Source organism: Petromyzon marinus, chromosome 63 (assembly GCF_048934315.1).
Source record: "Petromyzon marinus isolate PM22_M1 ecotype Great Lakes invasive population chromosome 63, UKy_Petmar_22M1.pri1.0, whole genome shotgun sequence".
NCBI classification, from domain to species: Eukaryota; Metazoa; Chordata; class Hyperoartia; order Petromyzontiformes; family Petromyzontidae; genus Petromyzon; species Petromyzon marinus.
In genome coordinates this window covers 4158051-4174636 of record NC_133729.1, presented here as the reverse complement: position 1 = coordinate 4174636, position 16586 = coordinate 4158051, and the positions used below count along the sequence as shown (strand labels likewise).

At 53.4% G+C, this 16586-nt stretch overlaps 1 protein-coding gene across 1 annotated transcript in view; it reads left to right on the top strand.

The window, feature by feature from the left end:
* SHCBP1 (SHC binding and spindle associated 1) overlaps window positions 1-15973 on the top strand; it is a 43406-nt gene extending 27433 nt beyond the window's left edge. The window contains exons 13-14 of the mRNA XM_032977473.2: window positions 8653-8858; window positions 10008-15973. Of these exons, the coding sequence (XP_032833364.2) occupies window positions 8653-8858; window positions 10008-10130 (329 nt within the window). The 3' untranslated portion in view covers window positions 10131-15973. The remainder of the gene's footprint in view (window positions 1-8652; window positions 8859-10007) is intronic.
* Window positions 15974-16586: the final 613 nt, after the last annotated feature.

The window sequence follows — 16586 nt, the reverse complement described above, 5'->3', positions numbered from 1 at the left end:
GAGCCTAAACGAAAACAGGCGGGGCCTAAAGGAAAGCAGGCGGGGCCTAAAGAAGAGGTGGGATCAAAACAAAAATCAGGCAGGGCTTAAAGAAGAAGGGGCGGGGCCTAACGAAGAAGGGGTGGGGCCTAAAAAGGGAAAGTGCTGAGGCGAAATCAGGAAGGGGGTGGGGTAAGGTGGGGCCTAAATAGGAAGGGGCGGAGCCCACAGAAGTTGACCTCCGTTGATTTAAGATCAAGGAGTACGCGCCATCATTACGCGGACTCCGGTAATCCTCGCAGCAGCGGCTTTTGGCTGCTGGCCGTCGAACAAAGATGGTGGTCACCGCATCGTCGCGCGGCGCTTTCAGATGCGCGCTTCTGCGGCCGTCTGGAACGCTCTTCCTTCCAATATCAGGAAGCCACTGGAGCTATGCAATTTTAAGTTATAATCTAGATTGACAAACTCATTTCTTTAGAACTGCTTTTTGTGTTAGGTCTGTTGTCCTTCCCCCCCCCTCCTCACTACCGATTAGCACGGTTGGCTACGTACGGCGAGAAAGAAGTTCAACATGCATATATGTACGTGATGGTGGTGGTAATGCTGATGTCGATGGTGTTGATGTTAAGGAGGTACGGGCATGATGAGGGAGTGGGGGATGCTGGTGATGTTGATGATGTTGGTGATGGGGCCGTCTGGAACGCTCTTCCCTCCGATATTAGGAAGCCACTGAAGCTTTGCACTTTTAAATCGTCATCTAGATTGACGAACACAAGGTACAGTTCATAACAGGGTAGTAGAAGCGTCGACTCAAATACGGTGCAGCAGGCTGCTCCAGCAGCAGGGGAGCTGCAGTGCCGTAGACGTGCCCACAGGCCAACTGGTCACGTGGAAATGTGCACGATGTCGTCAGATGTGGGGAACCCAGCGCGGCCGAGCCTGGATATTGCTCGGGCAGGTGACCACCGTTGTCATATGCCGGCATTCGGGGGGCTACGCGGCGGGCAGCAGATGGCAGCGGAACGAATCCACTTACCGTAAACCCTGCCTGTGCACTCTCCCATGTGTACGCTCGCAGCTTTCGCCGGCGTGGCGAAGTGTGGTCGTTATGACCTCCTTGGCTTTGCACAGCGCGGGCATGCCCTCGTTCAAGGAGTGGAAACTCAACGCGTCCGTCATCAACACTTCGCGCGTGCGTGTGTGTGCCCTTAAATGGGGGGGGGGGGGAATTATATATGATAGGTGACGTTTCGGGCAACGGTCCTACTTCGTGGCACAGGAAAAAGATACGTTTAGCAGTGGATTGACAAATGGCGCCGCACAGCAGCAACGTGTTGACCTCTCACCAGCTGGCGCTCATTTTGTGGATGATGATGATGATAATGACGGTCATCGTCCACGTCGATGGCCGGCTCGCGATCCGAACGGCCCGCACCGCAGCGGAAAGACGCAGCGCGTGATAATCATCTTCTGCGTGAAGTGCAAAAAAATAAGTATTGTAAAAAAAGTATTAGACGAGAATAGACATTAGGAGCGGGACGGCGGTGGCTTTATTATTGGACACCAATTGCTGTTTATCGATCACGGAGAGATGACGACGATTATAATGACGATCATCGTCCGGGTCGACGGACGAGCGAGATTCGAACCCGCGACCCCCTCCGGCTTGCGATCCGAACGCCCCGCAGCGTGATAATCATCCTCCGTGTGAAGACATTTTTTTTGTGTATATATATAAAAAAAAATTCGACGATAATAGACGTTGCAAGTGGGACGGGGGTGGCTTTATTATTGGACACCACCAGCTGTTATCTAGTTAAGCCATGGCAATATTGATGTAGTCGGAGTAAGAGGGATTATTCTGTTGGAAATTATAATGAATTACACAGCAAGCCTGCCGGCCCGCTTCCACGACTCGGTAATGATCGCGCTCGGACGGTTCCTTCCCTTAATTCGAGTGGGTTTAAAAACGCGTCAAATTGGCGCGCTCTCTCGTTGATTTCTATCGGCGCACGTCTTTGTGTGTCGGGGGGGGGGGGGGGGCGGATCTTGTCAAGGTCAGTCTCGGCCAGTGCCATTCGGTGCCACAACAACCACAGCCCCGCCATCGCTTCCTTCCGTTTTTGCCAGGTCCACCGAGCTGTTGAACAGTTGACACCCGATTTTTTTTTTCTTCCCCCCCCCGGGGTCTGCCCTTTTCACCTCCGCCACCGCGTTTGTCTCTACGTCTTCTCTTCCCCACTGGTCGCTGACCTCTGGGTGCCACTCCAATGCTCGTCTCGCTGTCCTGCCCTCCTCCACCCCGCGCACCCTGCGTCCCACCTATCCCTGCCGCCTCCTGCACCACTCTCTCTTCCCAACCTCCAACCTGTTTACCCTATCCCTCCTCCACCGCCCTGCATACCGTGCGTCCCACCCATCGCTAGCGCCTCACGATAACGTCTACAGCACCGATCTGCCACGCCCTACGTCCCGACCTCCAACGTTGCGTGCCCCATCCTTCCACGCCCCCGCAGGCGCTTCCCGACCACCGCAACCTCCTCCTGCCACGCTATGCGGCGCCGCGGTGGCAAGATGTTAACTACCTCGTCAGGTGTGCAGGAGGGCGTCGGGGTTCGGTCCCCCATCCCGTCCCTGACGGCTGTGTATTTTTGAGTTTGCATGTTCTCCACGTGGTCGTGTGGATTTCTTTTTCATGGCCCTCTTTATTTTCTTTTCCCTCCACATTTATAAAGGTGCTTTTGAAGTATTTGGCTGCTGTACATGTTCACATGATAAGCCACTTCCGTTGAGACTTAAAAAAAAAACATCTTGTACAATTCTAGATTTGAAGCTTTCGTGACTGCAAGGATCCATACTCTTTGGTTCTTTTCGGTAAAGTCACGTAGGTAAAAAATAAAATAACAAAAATCACGACGTTTCGGCCACAACACAAGTGGCCTTCATCAGGTGAAGGGACCGTGCTGTCATGAGGACTCACTCCAACGCTGTCCTCATGACAGCACGGTCCCTTCACCTGATGAAGGCCACTTGTGTTGTGGCTGAAACGTCGTGATTTTTGTTATTTTATTTTTTACCTACGTGACTTTACCGAATAGAACCAAAGAGTATGGATCTTGTACAATATCTAATATATTTTATGTAATAAAAATAAATCTAAGTGAAAGTTACGAATTTGTGAGATTTCCTTAGACTCAGAGGCGAGGGATTCCACAGACTTAACAATCGCCCAAGCTCTGTGATCATATTTTTGGATGTTTATCCAACCCCCACTAACGAGTGATTATACATGTGATATACATGTGGGGGGGACACACTGGAGTACCCGCAGTACAACCTACGCGTGCGAGTAAAGGTGATGTGACTTCTGTGAGCTTATCGGGTGCGAAGACCAGAGGGGTTAATGTCGTCGCGTAAGTTGCAATGCATCACGTTAATCCGAGAATGTGCACCACCTCTTATTGGTTGGGTTATTTGCATCGAATCAACATATACTGCCTTCTGGCAAGCCAGGGAATATGGTCGTGCGACGATCCACCAACCTTCGCCGCCTCCGCGCTGCAGGATTGCAGAGGCCATGTGCATAGCCACCACCGCCCGGCTGAGGGTTTTGGGCGATTATTCGCGAAAACATCACGTGGCAGCCCAGCCGCATTTGTTTATGTCATGGGTGACTCTTCCGCGGATGAGAGCGGGAAGGGGTGAAAATGGTAAAATTGGCGGAGGAATTTTATGCGCATCTCGACAGCGAAAAAAAACCGAGATGACGTTTTGCCAGGGATTGTACCGTTTTGCAGATGGAAGCGATGGCGCATTTCGAGCAGTCAAACGCTGTCCTTGGCAGCGTGGGCACAGGGAACGCTCCTGCACGAGATGGAATGACTGCGCGTGAACATGAAGGAAGCGGGACCAATTGTTGGAGCACAATCGGTGAACCTATTTGACTAAATGCCTGCGCGGAAATGAAATTCGTCAATCGTGAAGTGATGCCTAAATCATTCTCCTGTCCGAACGGAGAGACAAAACCGACTAGAAGGACTGCAAGGCCCCATTTGTCCCGCATTGCGCACGTAATTCGTTTTACGGCGATCGTTGGGAAGCAAACTAATGGACAATTCAGAGGCCACCCCGACCACGTGACCAAAGGTGGATTCACAAAAATTGAATTCTCCCATCGACCGCATACGTACAGTCGATCGGATTCCGGGAAAAAAGATTAATGAATATCAAAGATCATTGTGCACGGCTCCGCGAGACTCTGAAATCGCCGTCGCTCCGGGGGCACGGCCCCGCGAGGCGACGGGCGCGGAGCCCGTCGGCAACGGCAGCCTCTTCACCAAGAGGAGCCTCTCACCAGCCACTAGATGAACCCCAACTGAGAGCCTGGGTTTGAGTCCGGGACTTGGCCACCCGTGATGAACCCCAGACTGAGACCCTGGGTTTGAGTCCGGGTCTCAGCTGCCCGTGATGAACCCCAGACTGAGAGCCTGGGTTTGAGTCCGGGTCTCAGCTGCCCGTGATGAACACAGACTGAGAGCCTGGGTTTGAGTCCGGGTCTTAGCTGGCCGTGATGAACCCCAGACTGAGAGCCCGGGTTTGAGTCCGGGTCTCAGCTGCCCGTGATGAACACAGACTGAGAGCCTGGGTTTGAGTCCGGGTCTCAGCTGCCCGTAATGAACCCCAGACTGAGAGTCTGGGTTTGAGTCCGGGTCTTAGCTGGCCGTGATGAACCCCAGACTGAGAGCCTGGGTTTGAGTCCGGGTCTCAGCCGCCTGTGATGAACCCCAACTGAGAACCTGGGTTTGAGTCCGGGTCTCAGCCGCCCGTGATGAACCCAGATTGACAGCCTGGGTTTGAGTCCGGGTCTCAGCTGCCCGTGATGAACCCCAGACTGAGAGCCTGGGTTTGAGTCCGGGACTTGGCCACCCGTGATGAACCCCAGACTGAGAGCCTGGGTTTGAGTCCGGGTCTCAGCTGGCTGTGATGAACCCCAACTGAGAACCTGGGTTTGAGTCTGGGTCTCAGCTGGCCGTGATGAACCCCAACTGAGAACCTGGGTTTGAATTCGGGTCTCAGCTGCCTGTGATGAACACAGACTGAGAGCCTGGGTTTGAGTCCGGGTCTCAGCTGCCCGTGATGAACCCCAGACTGAGAGCCTGGGTTTGAATTCGGGTCTGAGCTGCCCGTGATGAACCCAGACTGAGAGCCTGGGTTTGAGTCCGGGTCTCAGCTGCCCGTGATGAACCCCAGACTGAGAGCCTGGGTTTGAGTCCGGGTCTCAGCTGCCCGTGGTGAACACCAACTGAGAGCCTGGGTTTGAATTCGGGTCTGAGCTGCCCGTGATGAACCCAGACTGAGACCCTATGTTGCGAGTCTCTCAGCCCGGCCACCAGTGATGCACCTTCTAAGCTCTTGCAAACCCGAGGGTTGAAGTGAAACCATCTAGGTACATTAAGCGAACCCTCTGCGAGGATGGAAAAGCTACATTGAGATCGCATGAAGAACGCTCGGGAACAAGTGGCAGAAGGGTGGGAGGCAGGGGTTAAGCTCGTAAGAGTTATGATAAAAATAAGTCGTACATTTGGTGTTGGCATCATTCGCACAGTGTGAAGCTGTCGCGAAGGCGCTACGTTTCACAGACGGGTATAATCGCCGTGGTGCCGCGGTGGCTAGGAGATGTTTACTACCTCGCCGGGTGTGCAGGAGGTCGTGGGTTTTACCCCGATCTCTGACGCCTGCTTGTGTGTTTGGAGTTTTCGTGTCCCCTCTCCCCGTGGTCGTTGTGAATTTTTCTCCGGGTCCTCCCGATTTTTTCCCCCTCCAAAATTAGAATCGACGTCACGCGTTTAGCGTATTTGGCTGCTGCTCTACGTGTCCACGTGACGTTGATAGGCCACTCCGTTGAGCTACAATTGGTGGTCAGGCCGCGTTTGAAAAAGAGCTACGTGGCTCAGTGGGCCTTGCCTGGTAAAGTTTTTAAAAATAGTAAATAGCTAGTCTAGCAATCGAGGGCAATGTTGCGTAAGTGGTTTTAACCTTTTGATTTAAAGCTTTCGTGACTGCAGTAATTCATATTCTTAGCTCTTTCGGTAAAGTCACGTTGAAGGGAAGCAATAAAATAATAAAATATATATAAAACAATAAAAATTCTCACGACGTTTCGACCATAACACAAACGGTCATCATCAGGTGATGACCGGGAATCGAACCGAGTCCCTTCTCGCCGCGATGCAACGAGCGTGGTCACCGCTCCGCCAGCAACGCGCGCGTGGCAACCCCGGCCACGTACGGGGAATGTGCAGACCCCGGTCGGGATTTGAACTCGGCGGCTCTGCCCAGCCCTTCCCCTCCCCCACCCCAACCACGTGCTTGCGAACCTGAGCGAGCAAGCGAGCGCTCTGGAGGGATTGATTCTGTTGATCGGCGAGATCCCGATCAGTGCCGCTTGTAGCATTTTCTCGCGTCGATCCGCGCGTTTCCCCACGGGGTCGGAACCATTGACCCGTGTGCCGAGGTTCATGTCGGCGGGAGTTTATTTTTTTTACAAATTTCTTTAAAGTGAAATTATCTATCGTTGGCTGCAAAGCGGGGCTTTCGATGTATGTTCATCGGTCGGAGTTGACTTGGGACGAATGCGGCGGGTTTATTTAGTGCGCCGGCCGGAACGCCTCATTGCCCCCGGAGAAAATGGGTTAAGAAACGACGGCCCCCCCCCAACCCCCCCGTGGAGGGAGACGCGACGTCGAGCCCGTAGACCGATCTGTTTGGAAGCCCTTATCTCTGGGCGACATACAGCCCCCGTCTCTCGTCTGGCGCGGCAGCGTGGTGCAATGCAGAACAATTATACAATACGGAAGCCTCGTCTCGTCCGACACTTATCGCTCGTGTGCCGAGACACGCGAACCTCGTCTCGTCCCATACAGAACCCAATACAGAACCCTCGTGTCATCCCATACAGAACCCTCGTCTCATCCCATACAGAACCCTCGTCTCATCCCATGCAGAACCCAATACAGAGCCCTCGTCTCATCCCATACAGAACCCTCATGCCATACAGAATCCTCGTCTCATCCCATACAGAACTCTCATCCCACACAGAACCCTCGTCTCATCCCATACAGAACCCAATACAGAACCCTCGACTCATCCCATACAGAACCCAATACAGAACCCTCGACTCATCCCATACAGAACCCAATACAGAACCCTCGACTCATCCCACACACTGCTTACGTAACCAAGGCAAACATTCCCGCAAGTTGAACTCGGATCTTTTTTCAAACACGATTCTTGGGAGCATTTCCTTAAGGTGGGATTTCCGTAAGTCGGGTCTTGCGCAACCCGGGGACTGTCTGCGTGTGTATGCTCGTCACTTCACAACCCCTTCTCTATCTTGCGCTCTCTCTGTCTGTTGTTTTGTTGTTGTATTGGTCGTTGCGGTAACTCGCTCGCCCTGTGCCCCCTCACTGGACATCTGTGAAAAAGAGCTTCCACAGCTCATCGGATCTTATCTCCCACACGGATGCCGGGGACAGCAGAGCGTTTTGCTGCACTACCACCCCTGTTGTGCTTCCCCTGAACCTCCAAGAATCAGGGAGTCGTGCCTACGGTGCGACAAAATATTCCGAGCGCGCAAAACCCTTTTTTAAAACGAAATAAACTAACTAGGCCTACATTTGAACTACGATTCCAATGATCGATGTATGTTTTTTTTGCACAAAGGTACTCGCCAGTCCGTTGTGGATTATTCTCAAGTTGATTGTAGAGAAGCAACGGGGCCCGTTTAGAGTACAGTATACAGTACAGTACAAGTAACACAGAACAGTATACAGTAGTACAGTTCAGTGGCGCCACACAGTGCCCAGTAGTACAGTGCAGTGCACAGTAATACAGTGCAATGCACGGTAGTAATGCAAAAGCAGTACTGTACAGTGAAACAGTGCGGAGTGCAGTATACAGTAGTACAGTGAGTGCAGTATGCAGTGGTACAGTACAGTACTCTGTGTACAGGCTGCCGCTAGCACCACCACTCGGCAGATCCCTGAGACTTCCGTAAACAACAACGGATCTTCGATAAGCGCACGGCAAGACGCCGAATGGCTTCACGATGGGGGCGAGATGTTGACTACCTCGCCTGGTATGCAGGAGGCCGTGGGTTCGATCCCGACCCTGACACCTGTTGTATATTCGGAAGTTTGCGCGTGTTCCGTCTCCCTCTCCGTGGTCGTGTGGATTTTTCTCCCCGACCTCCGGTTATTTCCCCTTTCACGTTTAGAATCAACATGCATTCAAGAGTATTTGGCCGCTATACATTTTTACGTGATAAGCCACTTCGTTGGGCTATCATTTGTGATCAGGTTGCTTCTGAAAAAGAGCTACGTTGCTCGGTGGGCCTTTACAGTCTATGACAGCTCCCGGTTTATGGAGCATTCTGGATGGCAAAGTGCCGGATAGCGCTTTTGCTTGCTGTGCATACTGTAAATACGACGATGCGTGAAATAACACGATGATGAAAGTGACGGTGGGCGAGCGGTTGACGATGCGCGAGCGAGCGCGACGAGCGGGCATGGATGCCTCAAAAGAACTGTTAACAAAACTTAATACAAAGATTCCCGATGACTCCGATCGCCCCTTCTCGCCGGACCCTGCGTTTCCCACCCGTTGCAACCGCAGGCAACCTCGGACAGAGCCCGTCGCTTCCGTTTCACGAGGGCGAGGAGGAGGGGGGCGGCGATGGCGGGCGGGCGACGACGACAGACTTGCTGGAGCCCGAGGAGGCGATCGCCGTGGAGCTGATGAACTCGTCGCAGACGAAGAGGGAGTGGAGGGAAAGCATCGCCGCCGCCGCCGCCAACTCTGAGCAGCCGATGGAAACGCAGGTGACTGACGGAAACGGTGGCGGGATGTTATCTCCCTCGCCTGGTGCGCGGGAGGTCGTGGGTTCGAGCTTGACCCCGACCGTTGTGTATTCTGTCTCTCTCTTTTCCCCCAGGGTGCTGCTTGCTAACAAGCACTTGCCCCAACAGTCTGTTAAGGCTATACGGGGGATCTTTGTTTTTAGAGAGGTAATGGCGGGGGGCTGGTTTTAGTGGGGGGGGGGGTCACAGCGATATACTCGCACATCGCACCGATAAAGTGAAACTTTAGATTCGTAAACCACAGTCGCGTGTTCCTAAGGGTCTCTCTGACCACACACGTTGCGGTCACGCAATGGAATAATTCACAACCACCGTCAATCCACTGTTGGATATAAAGGCTTGCCGCCCCATGCCGTGTTGATCACGGCGGCTGTTTGACCATACTTCACCACATGCGCGAGTGTGGGCTTAGCGAAGGAGAGCGGGTGGCCCGGCATCGATTCGGATATTGCTTGATGCTGACCACGAGCCCTGGTAAAGAATCAGACTGGATCACGGGACCATCCCTTGCCAGTATCACAATCTAAGAATAGGTATCTACCCTTTCTGGCAATAAAACGGCTGTGTTGAGATGTTAAAAGTGGCGTTGCCTTTGCTCTGTGCACCTTTTGGCTTCCTCTGGTCTAACGCCGGTTTGAGACGAGACCCTAAATAAAACTCTCCTCTCGTGTGGACCAATCCGTTTTAAAGACGACGCATCATCGTATACTACCAGAGCGTGTTTTTTTGTCCGTTTGCGTGTTCACCACAAGTACATGCGGTTAATGCAGACACGATTCCTTGCCAAAATGTTTCTGTTTGCTGTTTTAACATCTCAGCACAGCTATTTTACTGCCAGAAAGGGTAAACTGGGATCGCTGGGCCCACAGCGCCGTGCGCTAATCTCCCGCGCCGCCGCTCTCCGCAACGGAAACGCCGTTTCTCTCCAAAGGCGCAGTTGTCTCGTTTGACGCGCTCGCTCGCTGACTCGCTCGCTCGCTGACTCGCTCGCTCACTGACTCGCTCGCTCGCTCGCGCTTCTGTCTCCTGCCTCCCGACGCCTCTCCCCCTCCCGTCACGTCGGGGTGCGTCTGGCGGGCATCGTCGTCGTCGTCGTCGTCGTCGCGGCAGGCGTGCGGGACAGGCGCGGCGACGGAGACGTCGGGCGACCTTCCCGCCGAGATGTTCATCTCCATCGTGGGCAACTCGTTCCACCAGAACGGAAAGGGCAGTTTCGGAATCCTCTACTACTGACCGACTCCTGCGCGGGCGGGGGGGGGGGGGGCCGTCCGGCGTCATTGCCCCCCACGCCCTGCCCCCATCGGTCGACGCGGCCGCCACCGCCGCAGCACGTCGGAGGGACTCGGAGGATCTCACAACCTCCAGATCGGAGGACCTCACCGTGGCATCATTGATGTTGGTGCCGCGACGACTCGCCCTTCCTTCCCTCCCCCCTGCCAGATCCCGCGGCCGTTGCTCAGGTCGACACCCGACCCTCTTGCAATCTCGCCACCACTACCATCTGACGTTTGGGGGGCTTCTCCTTGATTACACAGTCGGCACGTGCTTCGTGCGCTCCTCCTACAGTCTCCATCATCATCGTCATCGCCTCCGCCACCTTGGTCGCTGGCCGCCTGGGCGCCACTCCGGCGTCCGTCGTGGTCACCTGACCTCCGGCACCCCGCGCACGCGTCCCGCCTCATCAGCATCCACCTCAAATTTCGATTTAAAGCTTTCGTGACTGCAAGGATTCATCTTCTTTGGTTCTTTCGGTAAAGTCACGTAGAATGAGAATAAAATAATAAATTGATAAAATAAAATAACACAATAATATTATTGTATAAAATAACGCAATAATATTATTATTTTATTTTATCAATTTATTATTTTATTCTCATTCTACGTGACTTTACCGAAAGCACCAAAGAAGAAGCATCCCACCTCCTCTTCCTGGTGGCGTCCACACCGCTCTCGTGCCACGCTCCAGTCTCGACCCACCGAGTCGCTCACCCTGTCCTCCTCCATCCATCCTCCACGCGCGTCCCACATCCACACCAACCTCCTCCTCTCCCCGATGCCACCTGCGGCTCTTTCCTGCCGGGCTCTCGTCCCAACCTCCCAAGCCGCCCGCGTGCCCTGTCCGCAAATTATATTTCGGCACTCGCCCTCGCAGGGCAGACGTTTCCCGTCCGGGTGTACGAGCGGTCACGTTTCATCATCCGCATCGCCGTTCCGCGCACCCCGATCGCTCTGCGTTGTTTTCGCTTCGATCGGGTTAATCGCCTTTTTGATGCAGACCGTTGCAATGTGTGCACGTGCGCGCAATTATGCCGTGGCTTTTTGAATCCCCGTTGGGAGTGATGCAGCCGCAGCGGCACCGCTGTGCGAGAGTGGAGTTGTGGCGAGGTGAGCGGTAGAGAGGCGGAGTGGCGCGGGTGAGGGGGGTAGTGGCGAGGTTGAGGGGGTAGTGACGAGGTGAGGGGGAGTGACGAGTAGAGGCGGAGTGACGAGGTGAGGGGGTAGTGACGAGTAGAGGCGGAGTGACGAGGTGAAGGGGTAGTGACGAGTAGAGGCGGAGTGACGAGGTGAGGGAGTAGTGACGAGGTGAGGGATCCTCCCTCGCTTGCCGCTAGAGGCCGCCGCTCCTCCCCTCCCGTTGCACCACACACACGGCGGGTCCACCGCCTGCAGATTTCACGTCGCTGCGATGAACCCATCCTCTCGGTCCTGGGTTCATTGAGGACAGCTCACACCCGGACTCTAACCCAGGCTCTCGGTCCTGGGTTCATTGAGGACAGCTCACACCCGGACTCTAACCCATCCTCATCAGTCCTGGGTTCATTGAGGACAGCTCACACCTGGACTCTAACCCAGCCTCTCGGTCCTGGGTTCATTGAGGACAGCTCACACCCGGACTCTAACCCAGCCTCTCACTCCTGGGTTCATTGAGGACCCGGACTCTAACCCAGCCTCTCGGTCCTGGGTTCATTGAGGACAGCTCACACCCGGACTCTAACCCAGCCTCTCACTCCTGGGTTCATTGAGGACAGCTCACACCTGGACTCTAACCCAGCCTCTCAGACCTGGGTTCATTGAGGACAGCTCACACCCGGACTCTAACCCAGCCTCTCAGACCTGGGTTCATTGAGGACAGCTCACACCCGGACTCTAACCCAGCCTCTCGGTCCTGGGTTCATTGAGGACAGCTCACACCTGGACTCTAACCCAGCCTCTCACTCCTGGGTTCATTGATGACAGCTCACACCTGGACTCTAACCCAGCCTCTCACTCCTGGGTTCATTGACGACAGCTCACACCTGGACTCTAACCCAGCCTCTCACTCCTGGGTTCATTGAGGACAGCTCACACCCGGACTCTAACCCAGCCTCTCGGTCCTGGGTTCATTGAGGACAGCTCACACCTGGACTCTAACCCAGCCTCTCGGTCCTGGGTTCATTCAGGACAGCTCACACCTGGACTCTAACCCAGCCTCTCGTTCCTGGGTTCATTGACGACAGCTCACACCTGGACTCTAACCCAGCCTCCCAGTCCCGGGTTCATTGAGGACAGCTCACACCCGGACTCTAACCCAGCCTCTCACTCCTGGGTTCATTGAGGACAGCTCACACCCGGACTCTAACCCAGCCTCTCGGTCCTGGGTTCATTGAGGACAGATCACACCTGGACTCTAACCCAGCCTGTCACTCCTGGGTTCATTGACGACAGCTCACACCCGGACTCTAACCCAGCCTCTCGGTCCTGGGTTCATTGAGGACAGCTCACACCCGGACTCTAACCCAGCCTCTCGGTCCTGGGTTCATCGTGGCGAAGTGACTCGCTGTGTGTGTGGTGCAATGGGAGCGGTGGAGCGGCTGACGAGGGAGCCCCCCCCCCCCCAGCTGAAGAGGAGGCTCCCCACGGAGCCCCCGACGACGCCGGGGGGCTCCGCCGTGAGGAGGAGCCGCGGGAGGGGCGACTCCTCGCCCGCTCGGCCTCCGCTGGCTCCTCACTGGGAATTTTATCCGATGGCGAAGTGCAAATAAATAACTAATCTATTTAAGAGCTTACGTTTGTTTGCCTTTAAGGTGACTTTTTTGTTTGTTAATTAACGGCAAAGGCGCAGCCCTGCAATTGCTTTGAGAGTAAAACGTTAATGTATATTTCTTGTTCCGCGGATACACCTACCGAAAGCTTTGCGTATATGCGACGCGTGCTGATGTTATCCTCCTGAGGCACGCTGCTGCAGCGACTACACAGGGGACAGCCCCCCGGCAGAATTGCAAGAAGGCAGCCCCTCTCTCCAGGAGACCCCCCACCACCACCCGGGGCTTGCACGCTCGCGGCGCAACGTGCGCGTCCGCGTGTCGCGCTCCTTTCGCGACGCGCCGTGGCCAACCGCGCGCGGAAGCCGCCGTCGTCAGCCTCGGGGGGGGGGGGGGGGGCAGGTCGCCGGAAGCCGCCCCTCGCGACGGCCCGATGGATCCGCGCGCTTCGCAGGAAGCCTCGGCAAGAGGCGCGCGGATCCGTCTGGCCCGTCGAAGCTTTGGCCGCGATGCCACGTGCGAGCCCCGCGCGGCGCTAGGAACCGCGACCGTTGGCCGAAGCGTCGTCCGCGACCGCCCCCCGTCGCACCGCTTTGACGTTTTTTTTTTCGTTTCGAAACGACTCGAACCGACGGTCGAAAGGTCGCGAAACGGGTCCGCCGGTTCAACGTTAGTTAAAATTGCCTTGTCGGGGGGGTCAACCGACGCTGCGATGCTGACGTCGGCGTTATTTTTCGCAAGCCGGCGTATTTGTAACGATTTGTAAAGATTTGTAATGATCGCGGCAGGCTCAAGCCGCCGAGTGAGCGCCCGTTTTAGATCACTTTCAAGCGGTCTTCACTCGGAATCGGAATCCGTATTTTGACTGCAGGAGGAATCCGATTATCCGTGAGGCTCTTTTTCACAGATGTGACCACCAGCGGGGCGGGGGTGTTGGCGATGACTTCGTACCGGGCAGTACAACAAATCTTTTTGGTAAAAAAATGTGAATTTCAGGGTTTTTATTGGGGGGAACTGATGCCGTTATGATGGTCGTCACATATCGCGACTCTCGCGTCTTCTTGCGAAACCGTGACCCCGTGGCAAACCCCCCCCCCCCCCCCGAGTGTTCGTCAGCTCGTGAAGCTCAGTGTGTACAATTTTAAAGCAAAACGTGTAACAATAAATAAACAATTACAAAACAACAAAATCGTAACTGAGAAATGTGTGCGAAGAGATGCGCGGGGCGCTGCGCTCGTCGCAGCTGGGCGTCTCTTGGCGCCTGTGGTGGACATTCCACGTTCCCATGGCAGGGCGGGCGGCGGAGGCTCGGTCTGTCCACGTGACGGCGACCACTCTCGGCCTCCCACGTGTTTTGTCGTCCTCCTTCCCCCACACCTCCGATTGGCTGTGTACGGTGCGAAAGAAGTTCAACGTACATGCAAAGCGGTTACTCGTTTTGATCAAGCCCGGGGGGATGTTGGTGGTGATGATGATGAGCTGAGGCAACCCCCGACTTGGACTTGAAACTTGGGCCTAGAGACACTTGCGAGTGGTGTATTCTAACCCGGCGCATGCACAGGTCACGTTCAACTTCTTTCGCGATGTACAAAAGTAATAAAATAATAAAAAACATTGAAAATAATCAAAGCTCTTATTAAGCTTTTATTATTTTCCATTTTTTTTTTCCTACGTGACTTTACCGAAAATAACCAAGAATATGAATTCCTGCAGTCACGAAAGTTTTAAGTCAAAATTTAGACTTTTTGGGGACTGTTGAGGCAAATGCTGCTCGCGAGCGGGCGGCTATGAATGGGCCTGCGCCCGCACGCGACGGAGTCCACGTGTCACTGTACTGAAGGAGCGCAAACCGAACACGAAAAGGTGGTTGTGAAGAAGGACGAAATAAGGAAACAAGAAAGGGGTTCTGAAGAAATTGAGTGAAGCGCTTTGGAGGGAGGTATTTTGACACGGCTAATACAGTGCCGGATGATGCTGGTAGCAAAAGTGGCTACAAATGTAGTAGTAGCTACGGGCCCCGCACTTTCAAGGGCCCCGCGCTAAACGCTTTCAAGCTACCAACTCCGGTTCAGCGATTCTGCACTCGCTCTATTACTATAGTACTATACTGCCTTCGACTTTCATGAACGACCGGGTGTTTGAAGTTAGCGATTTGTCGTATTATCTGGCTGTATAGAAAATGCAAAAAATACAATAACTTTACTACGCAAGTAAAAAATTAGCGTGTTTTAATATTTAAGTGTTTATTTCATTTTGGGCCTCTTTATAACATATGAACCTTATGGCGGGACCCCAGGGTCCCATAAGCTCTCGCATAAACAATCTATTATAATGTATTCTTTGTCTTTCGGTAAAGCCACGTAGACAGAAAAAATATCGATGTTTCGATCGCAACACAAGCGGTTGTCTTCAGGAAAAGGGGGTTAGCTTCTAAAGACAACTGCTTATAAAGATTTTAAATGGGCGTAGCCCAAATGTCAGCAGCCAATGCCAACGCGGCGGTGGTGGGCTTTCCACCAATCAGAGGGGTGCCAGGCTAAAATTAGCATGTTAATGGGAGATCGTCGAGCCTTCTACACGGCGAGCGTGCCAAGGTGGCTATGTTAATGTGAGAGACGAGCATGTTAATGGGAGACCGCCGGGCCTTGTACACGGCGAGCGTGCCAAGGTGGCTATGTTAATGTGAGAGATGAGCATGTTAATGGGAGATCGTGAAGCAGCAGCCTCGAGGATGGCGCGCGAGGTGGCTGTGTTCGTGTGAGAAATTTAATCTGTTAACGTAAAAAAATCAGAGAGCCGAAAATAACAACTAACATCGGAAGGTGGTCGGCTGGGAACATCACAGCCAGCTATGACTTAAACTGGTTAATAACGTCCTTCCAATGATTGCTCAGTTTGTACCCATCGGTTGAAATTGTCTCTGTGATTATATATCTGGATGGCTTCATGAACGAATCTTTGTTGATAGCCAGTGGGCTTGCAGAGTACCTTCGTCTTGGAAAAATCAATTTCGTGTGTGCCCACAGCATTAAAACAATGACCAGCCAGGGTTGAGGTATTGGTCCTACCGTGTTTTTTTTCTGTCTACTTGGCCTTACCGAAAGACCCAAACAATATTAATTATTGCAGCCACGAAAGCTTTAAGTCAATATTTGCTATAATGTAAGCAAAAACTTTGCTCTTTCTCACCAATGGGTTTGAAGGATGGTGGCAAGTGTTGTCTTGTTAAACTATGCCTTTACAACTGACAACTGCTTACCTGCAGTACCTCTATTTAAATACACGATGGAACATAATTTACACCCCTCTGTCAATCATCGTGTTTCTCAGTGTGGATTTGTGAACGCACTTTGTCAACGGTACATAAAATAGTACGCGTTTGCAATGCGCTGTTCATATTGTAACAAGCGTGAATACCAAAGTTACTCTACAGAGCAGTGGGTCGCCGCTCCTCTTATCCGCATCGATACAAAAAAAACAAACCTATCTGCACAGATGCATACGGACAAGAGAAGTATTATCAAACAGGAGGAATTAACGGTGCAACGCATCTCATCTGTTAAATATTTGCAGGGAATAGGATTGCCATCGATTGATCCTGGCTGCAGATATTTGTAGCTCACAAATAATGAAGATTAAAGAGAGCAGTTTCACTGTGTTATGCATA